This window comes from Herpailurus yagouaroundi, unplaced genomic scaffold (assembly GCF_014898765.1).
Source record: "Herpailurus yagouaroundi ecotype Mexico unplaced genomic scaffold, PumYag 215, whole genome shotgun sequence".
In the NCBI taxonomy this organism is placed as follows: domain Eukaryota; kingdom Metazoa; phylum Chordata; class Mammalia; order Carnivora; family Felidae; genus Herpailurus; species Herpailurus yagouaroundi.
The window spans coordinates 11383626-11401888 of NW_024412446.1; the positions used below are offsets into that span (position 1 = coordinate 11383626).

General features: G+C 51.2%; 2 protein-coding genes across 5 annotated transcripts in view; one reads left to right on the forward strand and one right to left on the reverse strand.

The window, feature by feature from the left end:
• The window catches only part of SHPK (sedoheptulokinase), a 26131-nt gene extending 25309 nt beyond the window's left edge, over positions 1-822 (reverse strand). Inside the window, exon 1 of the mRNA XM_040455583.1 lies at positions 536-822. The gene's annotated coding sequence lies outside the window, so the exon portion shown is untranslated. The remainder of the gene's footprint in view (positions 1-535) is intronic.
• Positions 40-17803, forward strand: CTNS (cystinosin, lysosomal cystine transporter). Of its 4 annotated transcripts, none has more exons than XM_040455589.1 (12): positions 43-393; positions 2923-3002; positions 6921-6999; positions 8526-8610; positions 11483-11586; positions 11701-11832; positions 12602-12701; positions 12785-12904; positions 13947-14117; positions 15934-16051; positions 16345-16459; positions 16798-17803. In XM_040455589.1, exons 2-12 carry the CDS (start codon positions 2942-2944, stop codon positions 16877-16879), a joined length of 1167 nt encoding a protein of 388 aa, XP_040311523.1. In that variant the 5' UTR covers positions 43-393; positions 2923-2941; the 3' UTR covers positions 16880-17803. The 4 variants fall into 4 exon arrangements, with proteins under 4 accessions (XP_040311526.1, XP_040311523.1, XP_040311525.1 ...); XM_040455590.1 differs by lacking the exon at positions 43-393 and adding an exon at positions 453-592; XM_040455592.1 differs by lacking the exon at positions 16345-16459 and having other exon boundaries at positions 40-393.
• The last annotated feature ends 460 nt before the right edge of the window (positions 17804-18263 follow it).

The following is an 18263-nucleotide window of genomic DNA, read 5'->3' on the forward strand; positions in this document are numbered from 1 at the left end:
CGTCCTGCAAGGCAGCAGTTCCAGGGCAGTGCAGCGCTGCCCGGGCTTCGTTCACCCAACTAGCGCAGGGCACGCCGACAGGCACTGGGCGCTCCAGGGGTCTCTGTGTCGTAAAAGGGGCTTAATCTTCCCTCACACCCGAGCCCTCATCCCTCCCAAGGCGTCTGCGCCCCTCTGCTCCGCCCCCAACCCTTCCTGATGGTCGGGCTACGACTAAACTACAGTTCCCAGAGTGCATAGCGCCGAAATCTGTACCCGGAGAATCAGGTGGCTGGAGTCAGGTGACTTCTGGTCCGCCCTCACCCCAAGTCAAGCCGGCCGGGGGAAGCGGGTGCAGTCACAAACGGCTCCTGCGTGCCGTGTGTTGGGTTCCCCGGGCCTAGAGGATCTCAGGTGAGAGCCGGCGCGGCCCCCACAGCCTCCCCCCATTTCCCAGACGGAACCCCAGAGGGCTAAAGCCTGGTACAGTAAGTCGGTTGAGATCTTGCAGCGCATCTAGTTACCCGCCCAGCCGCGCCAGGGCTCCACCACCTACCAGCAGTCCCGGCCTCGAGACACCGGACAGCCTCGAGGTTGAAAGGCCCGCTTGGTGGTGAGCAGAGGCAGGGGACGTTGGGCTGATGAGGCGGTGTGGGTGGCTCTATCCCAGTGCAAGTCTGAACCCCTTCCCCGCCTTCTGGTTAGTTGCCGCCTGAATCCAGGTCGCGGAGTTTGCAGTCTACTTTGGAGAGAGGAGATGCTGAGAAGGCCCTTCCAGAAACTCCAGTTGATGTGCTGAGCGCGGTTCTGGGCTCTGGGGAACTGGGTATGAGGAGACCCTGCCCTGCATTCCGGGGCTTTCAGGCTGGAGGAAAGGATGACAAATGACTGGGCCCTGCCTTTTCAACAGAATTGAGAAAAAGTAACACCTATGCTTTATGAGAGCTTGCTAGGCGCCCTAGGCAACAGCAGTAATCATTTTACAACTTTGTTTCTCAGTCTTTTTTCCTAATCAGACCCTCCCCACCACCATTATATTTTAATACCACGAATTAACTCTGTTTGTGAACTGTGGCTCTTTGGAAGGCCACAAGCCATGCTTTACTTTTCATCTCCTTTAAAAGTCGTATGATGTAGTCTCACTGTCCCTGTTTTACATTAGGAAGTTGAAGCTTGAGGAGGTTAAATAGCAACCCAAAGTAATACGGCTAATAAGTGGGGAGCTCAGGTTCAAACCTGTGCAGTCTGTCTGTAGGGTACACGTTCCTTGCCACTTTCTGTATTCTTCAAGAGGAGACGCAAGAAATTCCAGGTTATAAAACAGTTGACAGGATTAAATCAGATACCTGACAGGAGTTGGAGACCCCTAGCCACAGGTTTCTCCTGGAATGGATGGTTTGGGAGTGAGAGACTTCTTAAAGTGGTATCTGAGTGAGGCCTGGAAGGTAGACCTTAACACAGGAAGAGGGGCATGCCTGACTGAGCCCATTGTCATGAAATTCTCCATTTCTACCTTGTAGCATTCACAAGACATGGTTTTAGTGTGTAGCTATGAATCTGACCTTTTTCTCACATTTTAATCGACTTACCTCTTAACGTCTATCTGTCCTGATGTCTTTCCTCCAAGGTATCTCAGCCTCTGAGCCTGGGAGACCTTTGCTAACCAAATATTTGAGTTTTTCAGTCCACATTCCATTCCTGCAGGATGAGAGAAGAGTTGGTTAGGCCTGATTTGTATCTGATTTCCAGAGGAAAATCTAGACTCTACCCTGAGGGACATTCTTAATTCTGAACTTGAGGACACGGGCAGGTGTGAGGAGCAGAGAGTGGCAAGAGTGAATGGGAGATTCATGGTCATTCCAGACACAGGAGAGCCAATTCCCTACAGGTCACAGTACAGAAAGTGGATGGTAGAGGGCACAGGGATGCCAAAGGCGAGGCCTCCAGAGAAGGCTAGAGAGAGGAGGTCAGTGCCAGCAAGGGGAAAAGCTCCAGAGATAAGACCTAACAGTCAAAGGGAGCTGCATCAGGCAGAGAGGCCCCTGGAGGAGGCAAGGACAAGCAGAAGTCAGGCAGGCTGGAGCAGTGAGGAAGACTTATTTGAAGGGAGGGGTATATCAGGAGGCTCCTTGAGGCCTTTTGGGAAAACTGAAACCAAAGGGATGTTTCCACACAGACCTCTCCTAGCTGTCCCCACAGGGATCCCCAGAGGCTGTCAGGTGGGAAGGCCTGGGCTCTGTGTGCCAAGGCAACATGTATAGACCAAGTTACAGATATCCATGCTGACCTGCCCCATCTTGACACATGGTTCACCTGCTGTGCGTCAGGGATTATGGGTATTGTGCAGTGCATCTCCCTCGCTTCACCAGTGAGTTTCTCCTGGGCTAATCAGGGCCTTGTCCCTCACTGGCTCCCCATCATGAGTGATCCCTGCTAGTCCTCGAGGGACTTAACCAAATGTCAGTTGGTGGCATTAGCCCCTTAGGCTTTTGTCTCCGGACAGGGAATGAAATTAATTTTCTTAAGGGGTTTAGGTTCGCAAAGTCAAATATCTGACTACAGTTTGAATAAGTTTTTGAAAAAAAGGACCCTCAACTGAGAAGAGTGCATTCTTTCTTTTTGTTAACTAGGTTGCAAGAAGCAGTTGAAGAGGGGAAAAATTCAGTGTTTGTCTACTTCCTCAGAGTGGAACCTTACACGACACGCTTAGCCTCTCTGAGCCCATTTCCCCACATATCAAAGAAAACTAAGTCTCCTCACACCCACTCACCCTGGAGTCTCCTCCTCCAAGCTGGTGATACAAAGCCCATGAGGTCACAGGTGTGAGGTGAAAGTCCTTTATGAACTGTCTATGCCATGGTTCCAAAAGGCATATTGTCCACTTGTTGCTGAGCTGCTCCAACTTTAACCTGAACTTCTCTTGCTGTGTGTTCTTTTTCCTAGTTCTTTGAAATTGAAGAACATGATAAGCAGTTGGCTGATGATTTCTATCCTTCTTCCCCTGAAGTTCATAGAGAAATGTGGTAAGTTTAGAAATGGGCCTCTTTGTAAAGAGGGAGATGGTGCTATAGAGTAAGTGGCCTGACCTGTTTGTAGCCAGTGGCTTAGGATTGTCCAGACTGCATGCGCCTGTCTGCCCGTGGCCAAACGACCACTCGGTGATGGAGCAGACCCAGGTCTGGAGTCCAGGAGTTTTACAGGGAGCCAGACGGTTCCAAGATAATTGGCCTTTTTCACAGGGTCCCTGTTACTTTTCCATGTCATCAAAGTCAAACCGTGGAACTCCGACAACTCCTTGCCCTGTAGACCTCACAGAGGGAATTATGTGGGTCCTGGGAGATGTGCAGAAGCAAATGAGGTGGCCACCTTTTTGTACCTGGTTCTTCTCTCAGGTTCAGATACCTGAGGAGTCTGCCTGGCATCCCCTTGTAAGATGAAAAGACCCTCCCTTAGGAACCGAGGAACAGGGTGCCGCAGCCCAGGAAGGGGTAGGGCCTCACAGAACGCAGGCTGGTCGTCGAAAGATACCTTAGGGTTTGTGCATCTTTGTGAAGCTTGATCTTCAGAGCAGGGCCCTTAGAGGGCTGCATCATTCTATCAGTTCTCCTACTGCCTAAAAACATTGCTGAGATTCCTTCATGAAAAGAAAATATTTAGCACTCCTAGGATGGCAGGCCAGTTATTTTGATCATCAGCTTGGCTATCGTCAAGGGACAATAGCAAGGCTATTTAAGGGATATCTTCAAATCCCTAACAATTTCAAATGAACCTTATGCAAGCAATACAAATCCTGCAGAGGCTTCCCAACCATACACAGTGGCTGTACCATTACAGTTATCTGGCCTCTTGAAGGCTCTTCCAGGTTTATTAAACAATCAGTCATGTTACTTTGTAGTCACACCTTGTGGATAAGCAATTTCCAAGAAAGGAAAGATTGCACCATCCTGGTGTTCCTCAATACAGATTCCAGAATCCCGCCCCAGACCTGTGGGATCATATTCTCCGGGCCTAAAAGGCCCAAGTGTATGTCACACCCGCATTAGTAGGCTTTAGATAAAGCCTTAGGAGAGAAGAGCATATCCAGCCACCACCATCTCAATTAAACAAAGGGGAAACTTAGGCCCAGGAGGGGGTAAAAGTCTTCCCCAAAGTCACAGAGCTAGAAAACAGCAAAGGTGGAACCTGCCTAGGATCCATGTTCCATTTTATTATTTCACCTCCTTTCCTGAATCTCATTGAAAAAGAATGGTGGAAGCCACCATAAAATCAAGTGAGTGAAATTGGGTTTCTGACCTCATTCTGCCTTGCCTGTCTGCTCTTTACTTTGGGCGTCGGTCATCCAGGACTGGATGAGATGATTGGCCTTCAGAGTTTGTGGTGTCTGACTTCTCTGGGTGGAATCTTGAGGTACTACAACCTAGTGGCAAGAACCTGGGCTTGAAACTTGGGTTTGAATCCTGCCTCCATCACTGAGCCGTGTGGGCAAGACACTCCCTCTTGGGATTCTCAGTTTCCTTATATCTGAATTGGAAATGAGAATACCCACCTCTCACTGTTACAATCATTAGAGAATGGGTTAACAGTGTTAGCAGAGTGGGTGGGGTGGGGAGCGCAGTGGGCGGCGCCAACAAGTATTTCTTAAAAAAAAAAAACCCAGGTTTTTCTCAGGGGAAACTTGGGGTGGTTTCCTTAAGACTTATTTGGTAATTCTGACGTGGTGTCCAGAGACTCTTCCTCCAGGGCAAACTGTAAAATATGCTTTCCCTGGATATGATGCCTGCTTTGTAACTGCCTTCCATCTTGGGCTTAAAAATGCTCTGCAGTGTTTAAATGATGACGAGAATAGTCACCAGCAATTATTTCACACTCAGGCCATGTGGAGGGTGGGTCGCAAACACCAGTGTTACATGTAGTGCCATTCTCCCCATTTTATGGGTGAGGAAAGACAGACCCATAGAGGCTCAGAACCTTACCCATGGTCACACAGCGAGGACGTGACAAAGCCAGGATGAACCGTGTGACTTCCGAGCCCAGTCTGTCAGCTGCTAAGTGCCACCGTCTTCCCTGCCTCTAAGTGAGGGGAGAGTAAACATTCCCTGATCTGGTTCTGTGAGAGTTCACAGCCTCCTCTTTTAAAATGCAAAGACTGCGGATGAGCAAAGGCATGTTGATCTCTCACTCACCCTGACCACAGCCCAGCAGAACCCTAGGGCACCAGAGCTTATGGGTGAACCCAGAGGTGTGGGTAGCTGCCTGGCCTCACTTTCAGTATCCCTGTCCTGGGCACTGTCTCTTCAGTGGTTTTGCTTGTCTAGTGTGGCCCTCAACTCTAGACAGAAAGTAACATCGGGGACTTACGCACTACTGCCCCACCCCGCTCCACCCCACCCCCAGCTGTGCAAGCCCAGAACAAGCCCAGAACAAAGCTTCGGGTTGACATCAGAGTGTGGAAAAGGGGCAGAGTTGCCAGAGCCGCCTCCAGGCCCTGAGGCTACACTTAAGGGAGGGATCGTCTTACTCGGCTCTGAGAAGCTTGGCCTCTGAAAGGGCCAGCATGGGGACAAACCTACTCAGCGGCACTCAGCCAGGCAGCTGTGCTGAGAGCATGGAACTAGAGACCTCGGACTGTGGGAGTCTCAGCTTGGAGGCTTGCAGATGCAGGTGACAGAGCCTGTGTCTGCATTCATGTGTGCAGGGCTAATGTGGGCCCCTCAGGGGCCCCAGGCAGCAGAGCCAGGCCCGGGAGTACAAGTTCCAGGCTGGCCAATTCCTTTGCAGGAGATGAGGTTACTATTCCTAGAGATGTTCAGGCAGAGGAAGAGCACCTTCCAGGTAGGAGTAATGAAAAATAGGATCAGACAGTGGAGGTTAAATTAGGGAACTTTTATGTTCCCTTCCAATCTGAACACCTAAAAATCTCAGATCTCAGTTCCTCATCTTCTGCCTAGAGGGGAGTGGGGAGAGAGAAACCTGGGGCTGCCTACAGCTGCTCCCTCTTTAATCAAGTTGAGCTCCTTCTTTCCCCTGTGGACTCCCTTTCCTGCCCAGTCTAGATTCCTGGCCACTCCTTAGTCCTTGCATAACCGTGAAGGCCTCAAGGTAAGGGAGGTGAGGTGGACAGGTACCTGGGGCTTTGAGCACACCTGGGAGTAGGGGTGGGGTGTGAGTGTGGGCTGCCCAAAGAACACTGGAAGAGGTCGGGGAGAGGCTGGCTCACTCTGGTTCTATAGCCAGGTTGCTCTAGGGTATTTGGCCTTCCCAACCTGCTTCCGCCCTCACTCCCAAGGCCTATTTGTCTACTTTATCCTGCATCGACACCTTAATGCCAAGAAGAAATCCCTGTGTGAGACTGTGGTGTTCACCATTCTCCAGCCCCCAGAGTCAGCCTCAGGAAGGGGATCAGTGAATGGGTTTAGCTAAGTTAGTATGGAGCCCAAAGGGGTTCTTTAGAAACAGGATAGCTGGGCCCTGTGTGTCTCTGAGAGTACAAGAAGGGGCTGGAGCAGTTCTACAGGGCCATTTTAGCTCCATGAACAGAGGAGACCCCTGTGCTTTCCCATCTGAAGAAGTGGTTCAAGTCCACATTTTCCAGTCCCGGATTGATCCTTGAATTCCTGCGTGACAGTTTTTGGGGCTCCTATCTCTGGGTAACTCAGCCCCAGAGCTTCTTGGTGTGGGAAAGAGGAAGCTACACTGTTTCCTGCTCAGGCCTGTGTCTGCCTCTGTCTCTCTGGTGTCAGAGGGAAAGGAACGTAATGAAGGCTCAGGTTTCCAGGTCCATCACTTATCCCCCCCAGGACGTCCACATCTTCTCCTAGAACATGGGGGTTGCTGTGAGTCAGCACTCATGAGTTCAGATGTCAGGGATCCTTGTCCCAGCTTTTCCTTGTGGGCCTGAGTTCTCTGACCTGATGGCTTGTCATTGGTTTGGGCCCTTCCAGAGTCAACAGTCGATCTCACTGTTCCTCCCACCGTGAAGCTGGAAAATGGAAGTTCGGCCAACATCAGCATCACCCTTCAGTAAGTTCCCGGGCTCAACTCTACCGTCAGCTCAGTTCATTCACCCTGTGGCTGGGTCAGAGCTGACCCCTGGCTCCGTTCATATTTCAAGTGCGATGCCTTTGCCTCTTCACTTTAAGACAAGCTATGGGGTACCTGGGTGGCTCAGTCAGTTAAGCGTCCAACTTGGGCTCAGGTCGTGATCTCCCAGTTCACAAGTTCAAACCCCACATCGGGCTTTATGCTGACAGCTCAGAGCCTGGAGCTTGCTTTGGATTGTGTGTCTCCCTCTCTCTCTCTGCCCCTCCCCTGCTCATGCTCTGTCCTCACCACCCAAAAATAAATATTCAAAATAAAAATTAAAAAAAGACAAGCCAGAGAAGGGTCAGTGGATATGCTGTATGGTATTCTATATGGTATTATCAAGTCCCCTCTCTCCTGAAAAAATAAAATTTTAAAAACAAAAACAAAAAGACAAGCCAGAGAAAGAGAGGTGATAGCAGGTGGTCTGCAGATTGAGGTCCTAGAGTCTTTCCCCACCAGCCGCTGAATCCTTGTTTCTGGTCAGAAGAGGAGGAAGGGGGATTCTCCATAGAGACGTGAACCTTTTCCCCTTCTGAGAGATGTCCTTAAGTGACCAGCAGTTGATGTCAGACCTCAGGGTGGTCCTTCCCAAGGCTCTGAGCATTCGATGACAGCCCTGAAGATCAGGGGGCAAGTTGCTGAGCTGCTCACCAACACTTCTGAGATCCCTCCTGAAAGCAGAAGTGAACATACTGGGTGAATCCCATTCATGGCAACCCTCATGCTTAGCCTTGTCTGAGAGTGTTCCTTGCTGACCTTTGCTGGTTTAGGGGTGAGGTGCTGGCCGAGTACAGACTGCCAGACTCCCAGCCAGGAGGATTCCCCAGGATGAAAGTCTAGAACCCTGTCCTTTACTCTTTACCCTTCTCCCTTTTCTTTATCTCTCCTGGGCAGTCTGATCTCAGACCAAAGCTTTGGTAGCAAGTCTCCCTGACAGACCTGCATTCCGTCCCAATTTCTGCCACCTCTCTATGTGGATACTTTATAAATCTGACAGGCCATCCCCTCACCACATCGTCCCTCTCCAGAATCCTTGAGTGGCATTCCATAGCCTTCCAAATTAACTCCAGGCCTGTACATCCACACTTGAGGACACCACCGACTACTCCCGTCAGACACATCTCATGGCTTTCTGGGGACACACCTATCCCTGCTCACAATTGAGTCCTTGGAAGCCTTCTCCACCAGAGCAAAGGGCATGGTCCTGTTGGCCTCTGGCAGTCACAGCCAGTTCTCCACCTTCTCAGGGTCTCACCTGGCCCCCATGGGCTTCTTGTCTCCTAATACAGATAGAAAGCTCCTAAGGAGCAAGGACCCCACCTGTCTGAGACTCAGGACCTAGCACATAGCACATTTAATGCTAATTGCTTGAGAAGTGACAGGCCTATGTGAAATCGAGAGGGTTGGTTGAGATCTCACAGTGTCCGGCTTCTCAGTAGTAATCAGACTCTTGTCCTCCACAGGCATCCGTTAAATGCAACCTTGGTGATCACTTTTCAAATCACATTTCGTTCAAAAAATGTTACTATCCTTGAGCTCCCTGATGAAGTAAGTAATGAATTTTAACTGATGGGTGGAGAACTGCTGGGTAACAAAATAGTCTTTAAGTGTGTACCTGTAGAAATAGGCCACCTTGTTTTTATACTGTGGGCCGCCCCTGTTCCATCATTCTCAAAATCTCTGATTTTGGCTTTGTTGGTCTCTTTGACGATGGGCATTTTATGCCACATAGATGGAATTAGGAAAGTGGTGGTAAGAAATTTGAGGCAAAAATGGTCCTGGGAATGTAGAAGAAATTCATATGATGATTTTCTAAAATTGTGCTACTTAAAGGGTATTGGTGGACCAATACTATTGTCCCTTCTTGAAAACCTTTTAGAAATTCAGAATCATGGGCCCCATCCTAGACCTACTGATTCAAAACCTGCGTATGAGCAAGATCCCCAGATTATTTAGGTCCACACTGAAGTTTGCAAAGCATTATTCTGAGATTCCATTGGTTGAGTGTTATTTCCAAAAATCAGTGCCAAATACTGTCTAATGATCACTATTGGTAGCCCTTATGCATTTATATGTTAATATACACACTGCTTCTACCTTACCAACATTTGAGCCAATTACAAATTGACTAAGTAAAAAATACCAATAGGGGAGAATAATGTAGAGAACAAACGGTGGTTTAAAAAAAAAGACAAAATAAATGCAGGGATAACTCTGAGGCATGTCACAGGCCCTGTGTGGTTGTAGAAATGGGCTGCAAGTTGGCTCTGAGGCCCTTGGCAAGAAAACGGCACTAAAGCATGCGATCAGATAAAGCCTGTCAACCCAGAAGGGCCTTGTGTGGGAAGGGAGTCCCCTCTCACCCTTTGGTGAACACCACGCCTCATTAGACTGAGCCACTTCTCACCACTTCCTCCTGCCCTGGGGTATGAAGACTGCTGCAGGGTAAGAAAAGCCTGGTGGTTCTTACAGCAGATTGTGGCACCCAGCTGAGGTCTGGCATGATCCACAGATCAAATTTAGACTCTGAGGAATGACATTGATCGCCTAGTTTCAGGTCAGACCGCTAAGTAAAAGTATCGTCTTTTCGAAATCAGTGAAAGTCAAACATCATTTTAAGCCAAAGAAGCCTGACACAGTAAAGTAGACTGTATGCTGCTTTGTGCATAAAGTGCACACCCAGTCAAGGCAAATCTGTGGTGTTGGTCAGCATAGTGGTTTCCCCTTGGGGCTTAGGTGTGACTGGAAAAGAGCCGAATAGGGCTTCTGAATGCTGGAAGTGTTCCATTTCTTGACCCGAGTGCTTGATCTTGGTTTGTGGATATTATTTCATCAAGCTGTGATGTGTAAACTTTTCTGCACATATGTTATAATTCACTTTCATAAAAATGTTAATGGTGGATAACATTGTATGTCAACTATAATTTAAAAAAAAATCAATGGTGGGAGTCAAATCCAGTTTTAGAGTGATCCATATGAGTACCAACCCACTTTCCAGGAGCCAACCTATATGGCCCCTCCCATCCAGCTCTAGCCAGTCCTGTCTCCTGCCTTTGGAAACTACTGGTCAGAACTAGGGGCCTGACCTATGAGCCTTGGACAAGGTACCCCACCCAGCACATCGCAGATTCCTCACTTGTAGACATAAGGTTAATAATGTCTGCTTGACAAGGGTTATGAGGATTAAAAGCCATAGCGAGTATAAAATGTCTAGGATTGTACCTGGCATGCAGAAAGAAAGCACAGAGTGAAAGATAGTGGTAAATTTTATGGACCTAAAACTGCTCTTAAAAATAAAGTTTATTAATTAAAAAAAAAAAAAGATAGTGGTAGTTATGATTTCCTTCTGCCCTGTACCAGTTGATTTCCAGTTGACCAGTTTTCTTCCTTCCTAGTTCCTGAAGGGACGTAGTGGCCCACTTACACATATACAAACAACATTACCAAGAAAACCTGTTAAAAATAAGAAAAAAATAGCCAAAAGTGGTACGCATCATGAGGACGTAGCTTGCAAGAGGTGGGCCATGAATTAGACTCTGGGCTTTGCAGCAGCCGCTCATACCATTTTATTTGTTCCGCCAAAGCCCCCTGATTTCTAGTGCTAAAAACACAAAGTCCTTCCAGGGTCCTCATATAAAGAAGCCACTGAATTCTAATGACTGCATCCTCACAACGCCTGTGATATGGGCGGAGGTGTGGGGCCCAGAGCATTACCCAAGGAGCCAAGAGGGGGAGACAGTTTGGGTCAGCAAAGGTATCATCCTGCTCCCTGCCACGTTCGGGGGATTTGAGAGTATCCAAGGAAATGACTGGGAGGTCAGATGTTGCAGGCAAGCCTCTCTCTTTCTTGGAGAGAACTTTTGATAAACATAAAATGGTTATCAGAAATGAGGGTGAGAATGTTCTCCCTGACAAGTGTCTGTTGATTGCGCCTCTTCTGTTTTGTCACTTGGCAGCCATACTGGGCGTGGGGCAGATGTTGTTTGTGGATATTGAGGAGCCTTCCATAATAGCAGAAGTAGAAGTAATAGCAGACATAGTATTTATGGACTTTATGTCATTCATAGCAACCCTGAAAGGTAGACACTTCTGTTATCCGCTTGTACAGGTGAGCAAACTGAGGTCGATAACTTGCCTGAGATCCCATGGTTAGTGAGAGAAGAGCTGTCCCACCTTCCCTGGGAGTTGAGGCCTGAGGGCGGGACTACTGTTCTGCTCAGAAAGTCTAACACACAGGTGGGGGGAGGGGGTTCTTGGGGGAGGGGTAGTTGGTCCAATGTTTCTCCCTTTTGTTAGTAAGCTCTTGGAAGGTCCGAACTGTGTGTGATCCGTCCCACTATTTCCTAGAGTGTAGCCTGGAGCTGGACACTCGGGTCCCAATAACTATGTAGCACTGGATCAAATTCAGTTTTCCTAACAGGTTGTGGTGCCTCCCGGCGTGACAGATTCCTCTTTTCAAGTGACGTCTCAAAATGTTGGACAACTTACTGCTTATCTGCACGGAAACCATTCCAACCAGACCGGGTAGGCTGGCCTCAGCCCACATAGGCTTAAATGATGAGATGGGAGGCAGGCATCGTCGGGCACATGGGGGCTTCCTTGGAGCCCAGCCTCCGCTCATCCCCAAATTCTTTCTAGCCCGAGGATCCGATTCTTGGTCGTCCACAGCAGTATCGTTAGCATCATAAACCAGGTGATTGGCTGGATTTACTTTGTGGCCTGGTCCATTTCCTTCTACCCTCAGGTGATCACCAACTGGAGGCGGAAAAGGTAACCAACTCACTGAGCTTTACTTGCAGTCACTTGGGGCTGGTAAGATGGGAGGCATCCCAGCGAGGCTGTAGGCAGCATGGGTTCAGACTTTCTTCCTTGGCTCTTCTCTCTTCCTGCCCCTTCTAGAAAGTTGTCCAGTATGAAAGCTCTAAGAGCCTGTGGCAGGACTTGCAGTGCTAGGCATTTGGTCTGTGGCCCAGTTCAGCCCCTCCCTGTGAAAGCAACGAATTGGGGCTTCTCAGGGAAGCAGAGAATGTGCTGGGAGGGAGGAGTCCACCACATCTGCTGTTCTTGGTCCATCCAGCCCTGCAGGAATTAGTGTCAAGTCCTGCTGCAGTGCTAGAGCTGGGTCCTTCAGCCTTGGAGGTTAAGCGACCCCACCCTGACTTTAAAGACAAAGTGGGCCTGGAGTTGTGTCTTTGCATAGCAAGGACCCAAGCTGTCCTGCAGTTACCCAAGCCACATGGGCCTCATAGGCCTGCTAAGCTGGGAGCCAGGGACGGAGATGCTTTCTCTCTGAAGGAGGCCTCCAGACTTCCCTCCGTGCCAGGACTTATGGAGGCAGAGACAGGGGAAGGAGGGAGGACACTGGTTCCCAAGAGGGTGGGATAGTGTGGCATCGATTGGGGTATGCAAAGGGGCCTGAGGACCGTGCTCTCCTGGGGAGAGCTGGGCCCTCCTCCCCATGTGTTGGGAGCTCTGTCCCCTCCCATCTTTCCAGTCTCACCCTTTACCCTGCTTTGTCTCTTTGTCGCTCCCATGCCAGTGTCATTGGTCTAAGCTTTGATTTCGTGGCGCTGAACCTGACAGGCTTCGTGGCCTACAGCGTGTTCAACATTGGCCTCTTCTGGGTGCCCTACATCAAGGTAATGCCCACTGCAGCCTGGCCCCAGCTGTTTGGTAGCTTGGCTGCACCTCACCCCCAGGCTTCTCCCAACCCCTCAAACAGGAGCAGTTTTTCCTCAAGTACTCCAATGGAGTGAACCCCGTGGATAGTAACGACGTCTTCTTCAGCCTGCACGCAGTCGCCCTCACCCTGGTTATCGTGGTGCAGTGCTTCCTGTACGAGGTGAGAGATGAGCTGGTGCCCACCCCACCTCAGGTGCCAACACCCACCACCACCAGCTGCCACCCATACCTCCTATTTTATAGAAGACACAGAAACTCGGCATCTGCTTACTGGGGCCGAGATAAGAGGCCCGGCCCCATGCTGGACACAGGGAACACCCATGAGCCCAAGCCCTCAGGACCCCCAGGTGTGGGGTGAGAGACACAGAGGCAGTGATGACCCAGTGGGTTGAGAGTTGAGTAGGACAGGAGGACACGGGCAGCTCATGGAGGCCCTGACACAACCAGAGAGGAGAGGGAGGGCGTCAAGGAAGTGGCTCTGAGTTGTGGTCCATAGTAGAAGTGATGTTGCCGTGGTGGTGGGGCGGCCCCAGTGGGAGGACAGAACTCTGAAGGCCAGGGGGCAGTGAGAGGAACTATGACCAGATGTTTGTGGCTGGGGTTCAGGGTCCTGGTGAGGGGAGCAGGCTCCTGAGGGGTCCAAGGGTCTGGAGTGCCAGGCTGAGGAGAATGGCCTCCACTGCATTGCTGGGGGCTGTTGAGTGCCTCAGCAAAGAAAGCACCATAAGGCCGGTTTTCAGGGGATCACTGACCTGCACGCCTTCTCTCACTTCCCTGTGGGTGCAGTGTTTCCTTCAGGGAGTTCCCTTTGCACATGCAAGGTCAGCCAGGGACTGCTTGGTTCCCACTGTCACGGACCTTCTAGGTTACCTTTCTGTGAAGCCTGGTGAAGGAGACCTGCTTTGGGGAAAGGTAGGGGTGAGGGATAGATTCCAGAGATGATCAGGCTCCACCTGGATCATGGAACAAGTCTGGGCTGGAATGGGGCACCAGGCCTCCAGTGTGTTGGGGGCCACGTTCCCAGCCCTTGGTGGCCTCTGAGAGGTACCCGTTCTGCAGTGTGGGAACAAGAAGCAAATGGGCTCTGGAAAGCCCAAGAATGACTGAATTAGAGATCCTGATAGCGACAGTGGTGTGGTTGGCACTGGACTCTCCACCCCCACCACCTATCCCCTTCCCTTCCCTCTCTCCATCATCCTCAGCGAGGCGGCCAGCACGTGTCCTGGCCTGCCATCAGCTTCCTGGTGCTCTCGTGGCTCTTTGTGCTCATCACCATGATTTTGGCTGCAGTCGGGGTAACCACGTGGCTGCGGTTTCTCTTCTGCTTCTCCTACATCAAGCTCGCGGTGACGCTGGTCAAGTATTTTCCACAGGTACCTCCAGGGCCCTCCTTACTTTTCACATGGCCATTAGAGTGAGAGGGATGAGATACAGACCCCAGGTCCTCCCACGGGGCAGCCCGTAGCGGGGGTGAGGAGGCATGAATGGAAGGTTGCAGTGGAAGCCACGGGTGCAGCCAGAGCAGGGCCAGGCAGAAAGCCGGCCGCAAGTACTGCTGCTCCTCCCTGGAGCCAGGAATCGCCTGAGGAAGTCAGCGGAGACTTCTCTGAGCTCACGCTCCACTCTGAGAGTCAGGTTGTGCGGGTCACTTCTCTCGCCATCCCAGTCTTTCCTGATGACTTCGTCTGCCCCCTACTCTCGCCCCCTGTTAGCACAACTGATGACCCTGAAGGGATACTTGGAAAAGATTAAGTGAGAGGAAGTGGCCTGGGGCTGCGACCTCTGACCTCCATCTCCCATCCAGAGATGCCTTCCTCAGAGGTCTCATCCAGGGTCCGCTTTAGGGGCCTTCAGCATGCTCCCTCAAGTACTAAGGCCTATTCAGATGCAGAGACCTAGAGTCAAACACATCTTGCCCCATAGCCCAGTGGCCCAGGACAGGGGAAGGTGTGAAATAGCTGCTAATGGTGGGCTCCACCCCTGAATCTAGGGCCTCCTTTAACCTACCCCATTTCCAGTGCAAAAGCCCCCTTTTCAGTCTCCCTGGTGCAGGGAGGCTTGTATTTCCTGGGCTCAGGAAGGATAGCATTTTGCCAGAGTCAGGGTCCATCTCCTGGAGGGCATGGAAACAGATCCAGAGTCTTAAGGATGAGCAGGACTTAATTGTGTGGATGAGAGAGGAGGGGGCATTGGGGGGGGGGGTGGCAGCAAGGAGACCTTGCTGGCTGAGCAGTGTTGAAACTTAAGAGGGCCCTAGGGGGCTGGGGAAGAAGGCTTCGCAGTTGAGGGGGATAGGTCTTGAGGGAACCGGGGCCACAGTTCCTGAGTGTGGGAAGGTTTGGGCCTGGTCAGTTTAGGAGGCAGGAGCCCCACCTGGAGACGCTTGGAATTGTTCCAAAACTGGAGAGGTGGCCGCAAGCATAAAAGAGGGTGGGAGAGGACAAAGGGGAACTCACAGGTGGCTGGCTGAGAGAAGACCACCACAGGGGCCATGCCCTCCCTCTTGGATGATAGGGAGGTTGCCCCGGTCAGAGAAGTCCAGAGGGTTCTGGTGTTGGAGGAAGGATGTGGGGCAGTGGTGGCAGGAAGTGGGAGGATGTCCACGTAGACCCACCCACTAGACCTAGGAAGCGGAGTCCCCAGATCCCAGCCAGAGCCACTCTACCGATGGGGAAAACTGAGGTTAAGAGAACTCCAGTAACTCTCCCGAGATAACCTCCTTCCCGGGGTGGAGCTGGGGTACCAGACCAGACAATCAGACTCCTAGCCTATGTTGATAAGCACAACATGAAGTCCAGGCTGAGTTTAGGAAGACCCTTCAATGGAGATGAGAAGAAAAATCAATTGCTAGAAAACCAGGGCAGGGTTTTGTCGCAGAACAGGAAAGGATGAAGACTATGGAGAAGCAACATCCCCCACTCCTTTGCAGTTGCTAGGTGCAGGGATGGGAGGAGGAGGGCTGTTGGCCGTGCACCCAGATGAGACCCCCTGGACCTGCCCATACTGCTTCCTCTGCTGGCAGAGATTGTCAGAGCCCAAAGGTCACTGTGTTCTTTGGAGCTGAGGCCCAAGCACATGAGTGGGAGGAATTAGAGCTGCTCTTGTTTAGAGTGGCGGTCACAAGGTGCATGAGGCAGCCACTTAGCCCCCTCACTGCTGACCTTATGTCTGCCCATGTGTCTGACTCAGGCCTACATGAACTTTTACTACAAAAGCACCGAGGGCTGGAGCATTGGTAACGTGCTTCTGGACTTCACCGGGGGCAGCTTCAGCCTCCTCCAGATGTTCCTCCAGTCCTACAACAATGGTGAGTCAGCCAGCAGGCTGCCTGCCCGTTCAGCGGGCTGGAGGCACAGGGTGGGGGCCAGGCTTCCTGGGACACCTCTCCATCTGACCCCCAGTCCTTCAGCCTGGGAATCCAAGCCAATCGCAACACCCAAGGTGAGACTTACCTAGGGGCCTTGGCAGCTGGAGGATTAGTGGTTTCCTGGGCAGATGAGGACCCCCACCCCCACCCCCACCCCCACAGCCCCATATGCTCCAGCTGCTTCAGGAGCTGCCAACTTAAAGCCAAACTCTGTCCCCTGTGGCTATTAACAGACCAGTGGACACTGATCTTTGGAGACCCAACCAAGTTTGGACTCGGCGTCTTCTCCATCTTCTTCGATATTGTCTTCTTCATTCAGCACTTCTGCTTATACAGAAAGAAACCAGGGTATGACCAACTGAACTAGCACCCAGGGACCCAGCATAAATGGCCCAGGCCCTGCACCCGCCAGGAAGGCTGGGGCAGAGTCTGGAGTGCAGGGCTGGCGCCTTGTGCTGACAGTGTTGAAGCGCTCTCTTCCTCAGGGCCAAACGCCTTATGCGCAAACCGGCCTGCCTTCAGCCAGGACTCTCCCAGGCCGGGCTGGGGAGGAACCTCCCTCTGAGACAGACACCAGATTCTGCTCTGATATGGAAAACGACACTGCTGACGGCCCTTCCCAGGCCTTGCCGGCCAGACATCTGGCCCTCCTGCATCTTGATGCCACCGTCTTTATTTTCTTTAAGGCTTCAGGCAGCACACACGGGTTCTGACAGCCGTCCCAGGCAGGATTGGGTGCTGAGCTTGGAGCCGAAGGCCTTGACCTAAACAACCAGTGTTTCTGGGAGCAGCTTGAAGGACTGACCCTGCAGTTGTGAACCAAGGGCGCTTTGCTGCCACTGCCGTGTTCCCAGAGACCAAGCAGCCTGGTGACGTGGCCAGTGGACTCAGAGGTGCTGGTGCTGGTGGCAGAGGGGATAGGATATTGGGGTCAGGCCTTTGGGGTCCCTTCTCTGAAGGCCACATTCTCTGAGCACTCACCGTCCTGACACTCCTACATAATTCAACTCCTACAACTTAATCGCAGGTGGCCCAGGCCAGGGTCTGGCAAAGAAACTGTATTTCTGAGCCTTGAAGTGCCCAACAGATTGGTTCTGAGCTAGGCTTATGCCCAATCCCTCTGGATCTTTATCACACTAACCCCTTTTGGATTTTTTTTGAGGGATGTTTTGGAAGTAAGTAGCTTAATTTCTTCACCTTCTGCCTACCTCCACTTTCCCAGAGTCCCGGGGCCCCACGTAATCCCCTTCAACTGCTCCTCATCCTGCATCTGGAGTATGGGATGGACATGCGTGCGCTCACACACACACACACACACACACACACACACACCTGTGCCTTAGAGGCCTGTAAGACCTGCCAGTTGGTGAGTGTAGCTCCCCTACAGGGGAAGACTGGCCCCCTTCCCTCACTTCCCCCAGATTCCTACCTGAGCCTCACCAATTTTTTGGCTGTTCAGGAGCCTGAGCCTGACATATGGACTTGAAACCACCTCACACAATCCTCATGGGCCCAACCTTTATTCCAAACCCCCTTCTCTTCTATCCCAGGCAGCTCTCCTTCCTGTGGCAGGAGGGGAGTGTCCCAGGATGTGCCTTGTCAGTTCATTCTCAAGACTTTTTTACTACGAGATCAATGTGAGGTGCCTGTATCCTTAATTAAAACCTGATTTGTTTCCTTTCTGCACACTGAGCCTTTGCCAGATGCAGAAGGCAGGTGTGTTGGCTTCAGAAATAATCCTTAGGGCTTAGGGAGACAGCCCTACTCAACCCGTGAAAGGAAACACCAGGGGTTGCAAAGTACACTGATCCCGAGGTAGCTGCATGCCGATCCTGCACTTCATCGGGGAGCCCTTGTGGGTAGTGCAAGATGCCTGCCTGCTCAGGGCCAGGTAGGTCCCACAGGTACCATGTCTCTCTATGACACTTAGACTGTGGTTGTGAGCACATGTTGGGTGGGTTAAGTGTATACTCTTCATGTTGGCGGGGGTGGGGGTGGGGTCTTATCTTCCAGATTCTTCCTCTATCCAAATATCAAAGAATTTCAGATCTTGTTTCCCCAAAAGCAGAGATTGCAGGCTGACCAAGCCCACAGACCTGTTTTATTGGGTGCCACCCTGCAAAAATAGGAGATACCAAATTTCTGGTTTGAA

Excerpts from the sequence above, each read along its gene's own strand:
- CTNS (XM_040455589.1), top strand. The coding sequence starts at position 2,942 with ATGATAAGCAGTTGGCTGATGATTTCTATCCTTCTTCCCCTGAAGTTC. Across the intron at positions 8,611-11,482 it reads TCCTTGAGCTCCCTGATGAA|GTTGTGGTGCCTCCCGGCGT; the intron begins GTAAGTAATGAA and ends TTTTCCTAACAG. Across the intron at positions 16,052-16,344 it reads CCTCCAGTCCTACAACAATG|ACCAGTGGACACTGATCTTT; the intron begins GTGAGTCAGCCA and ends GGCTATTAACAG.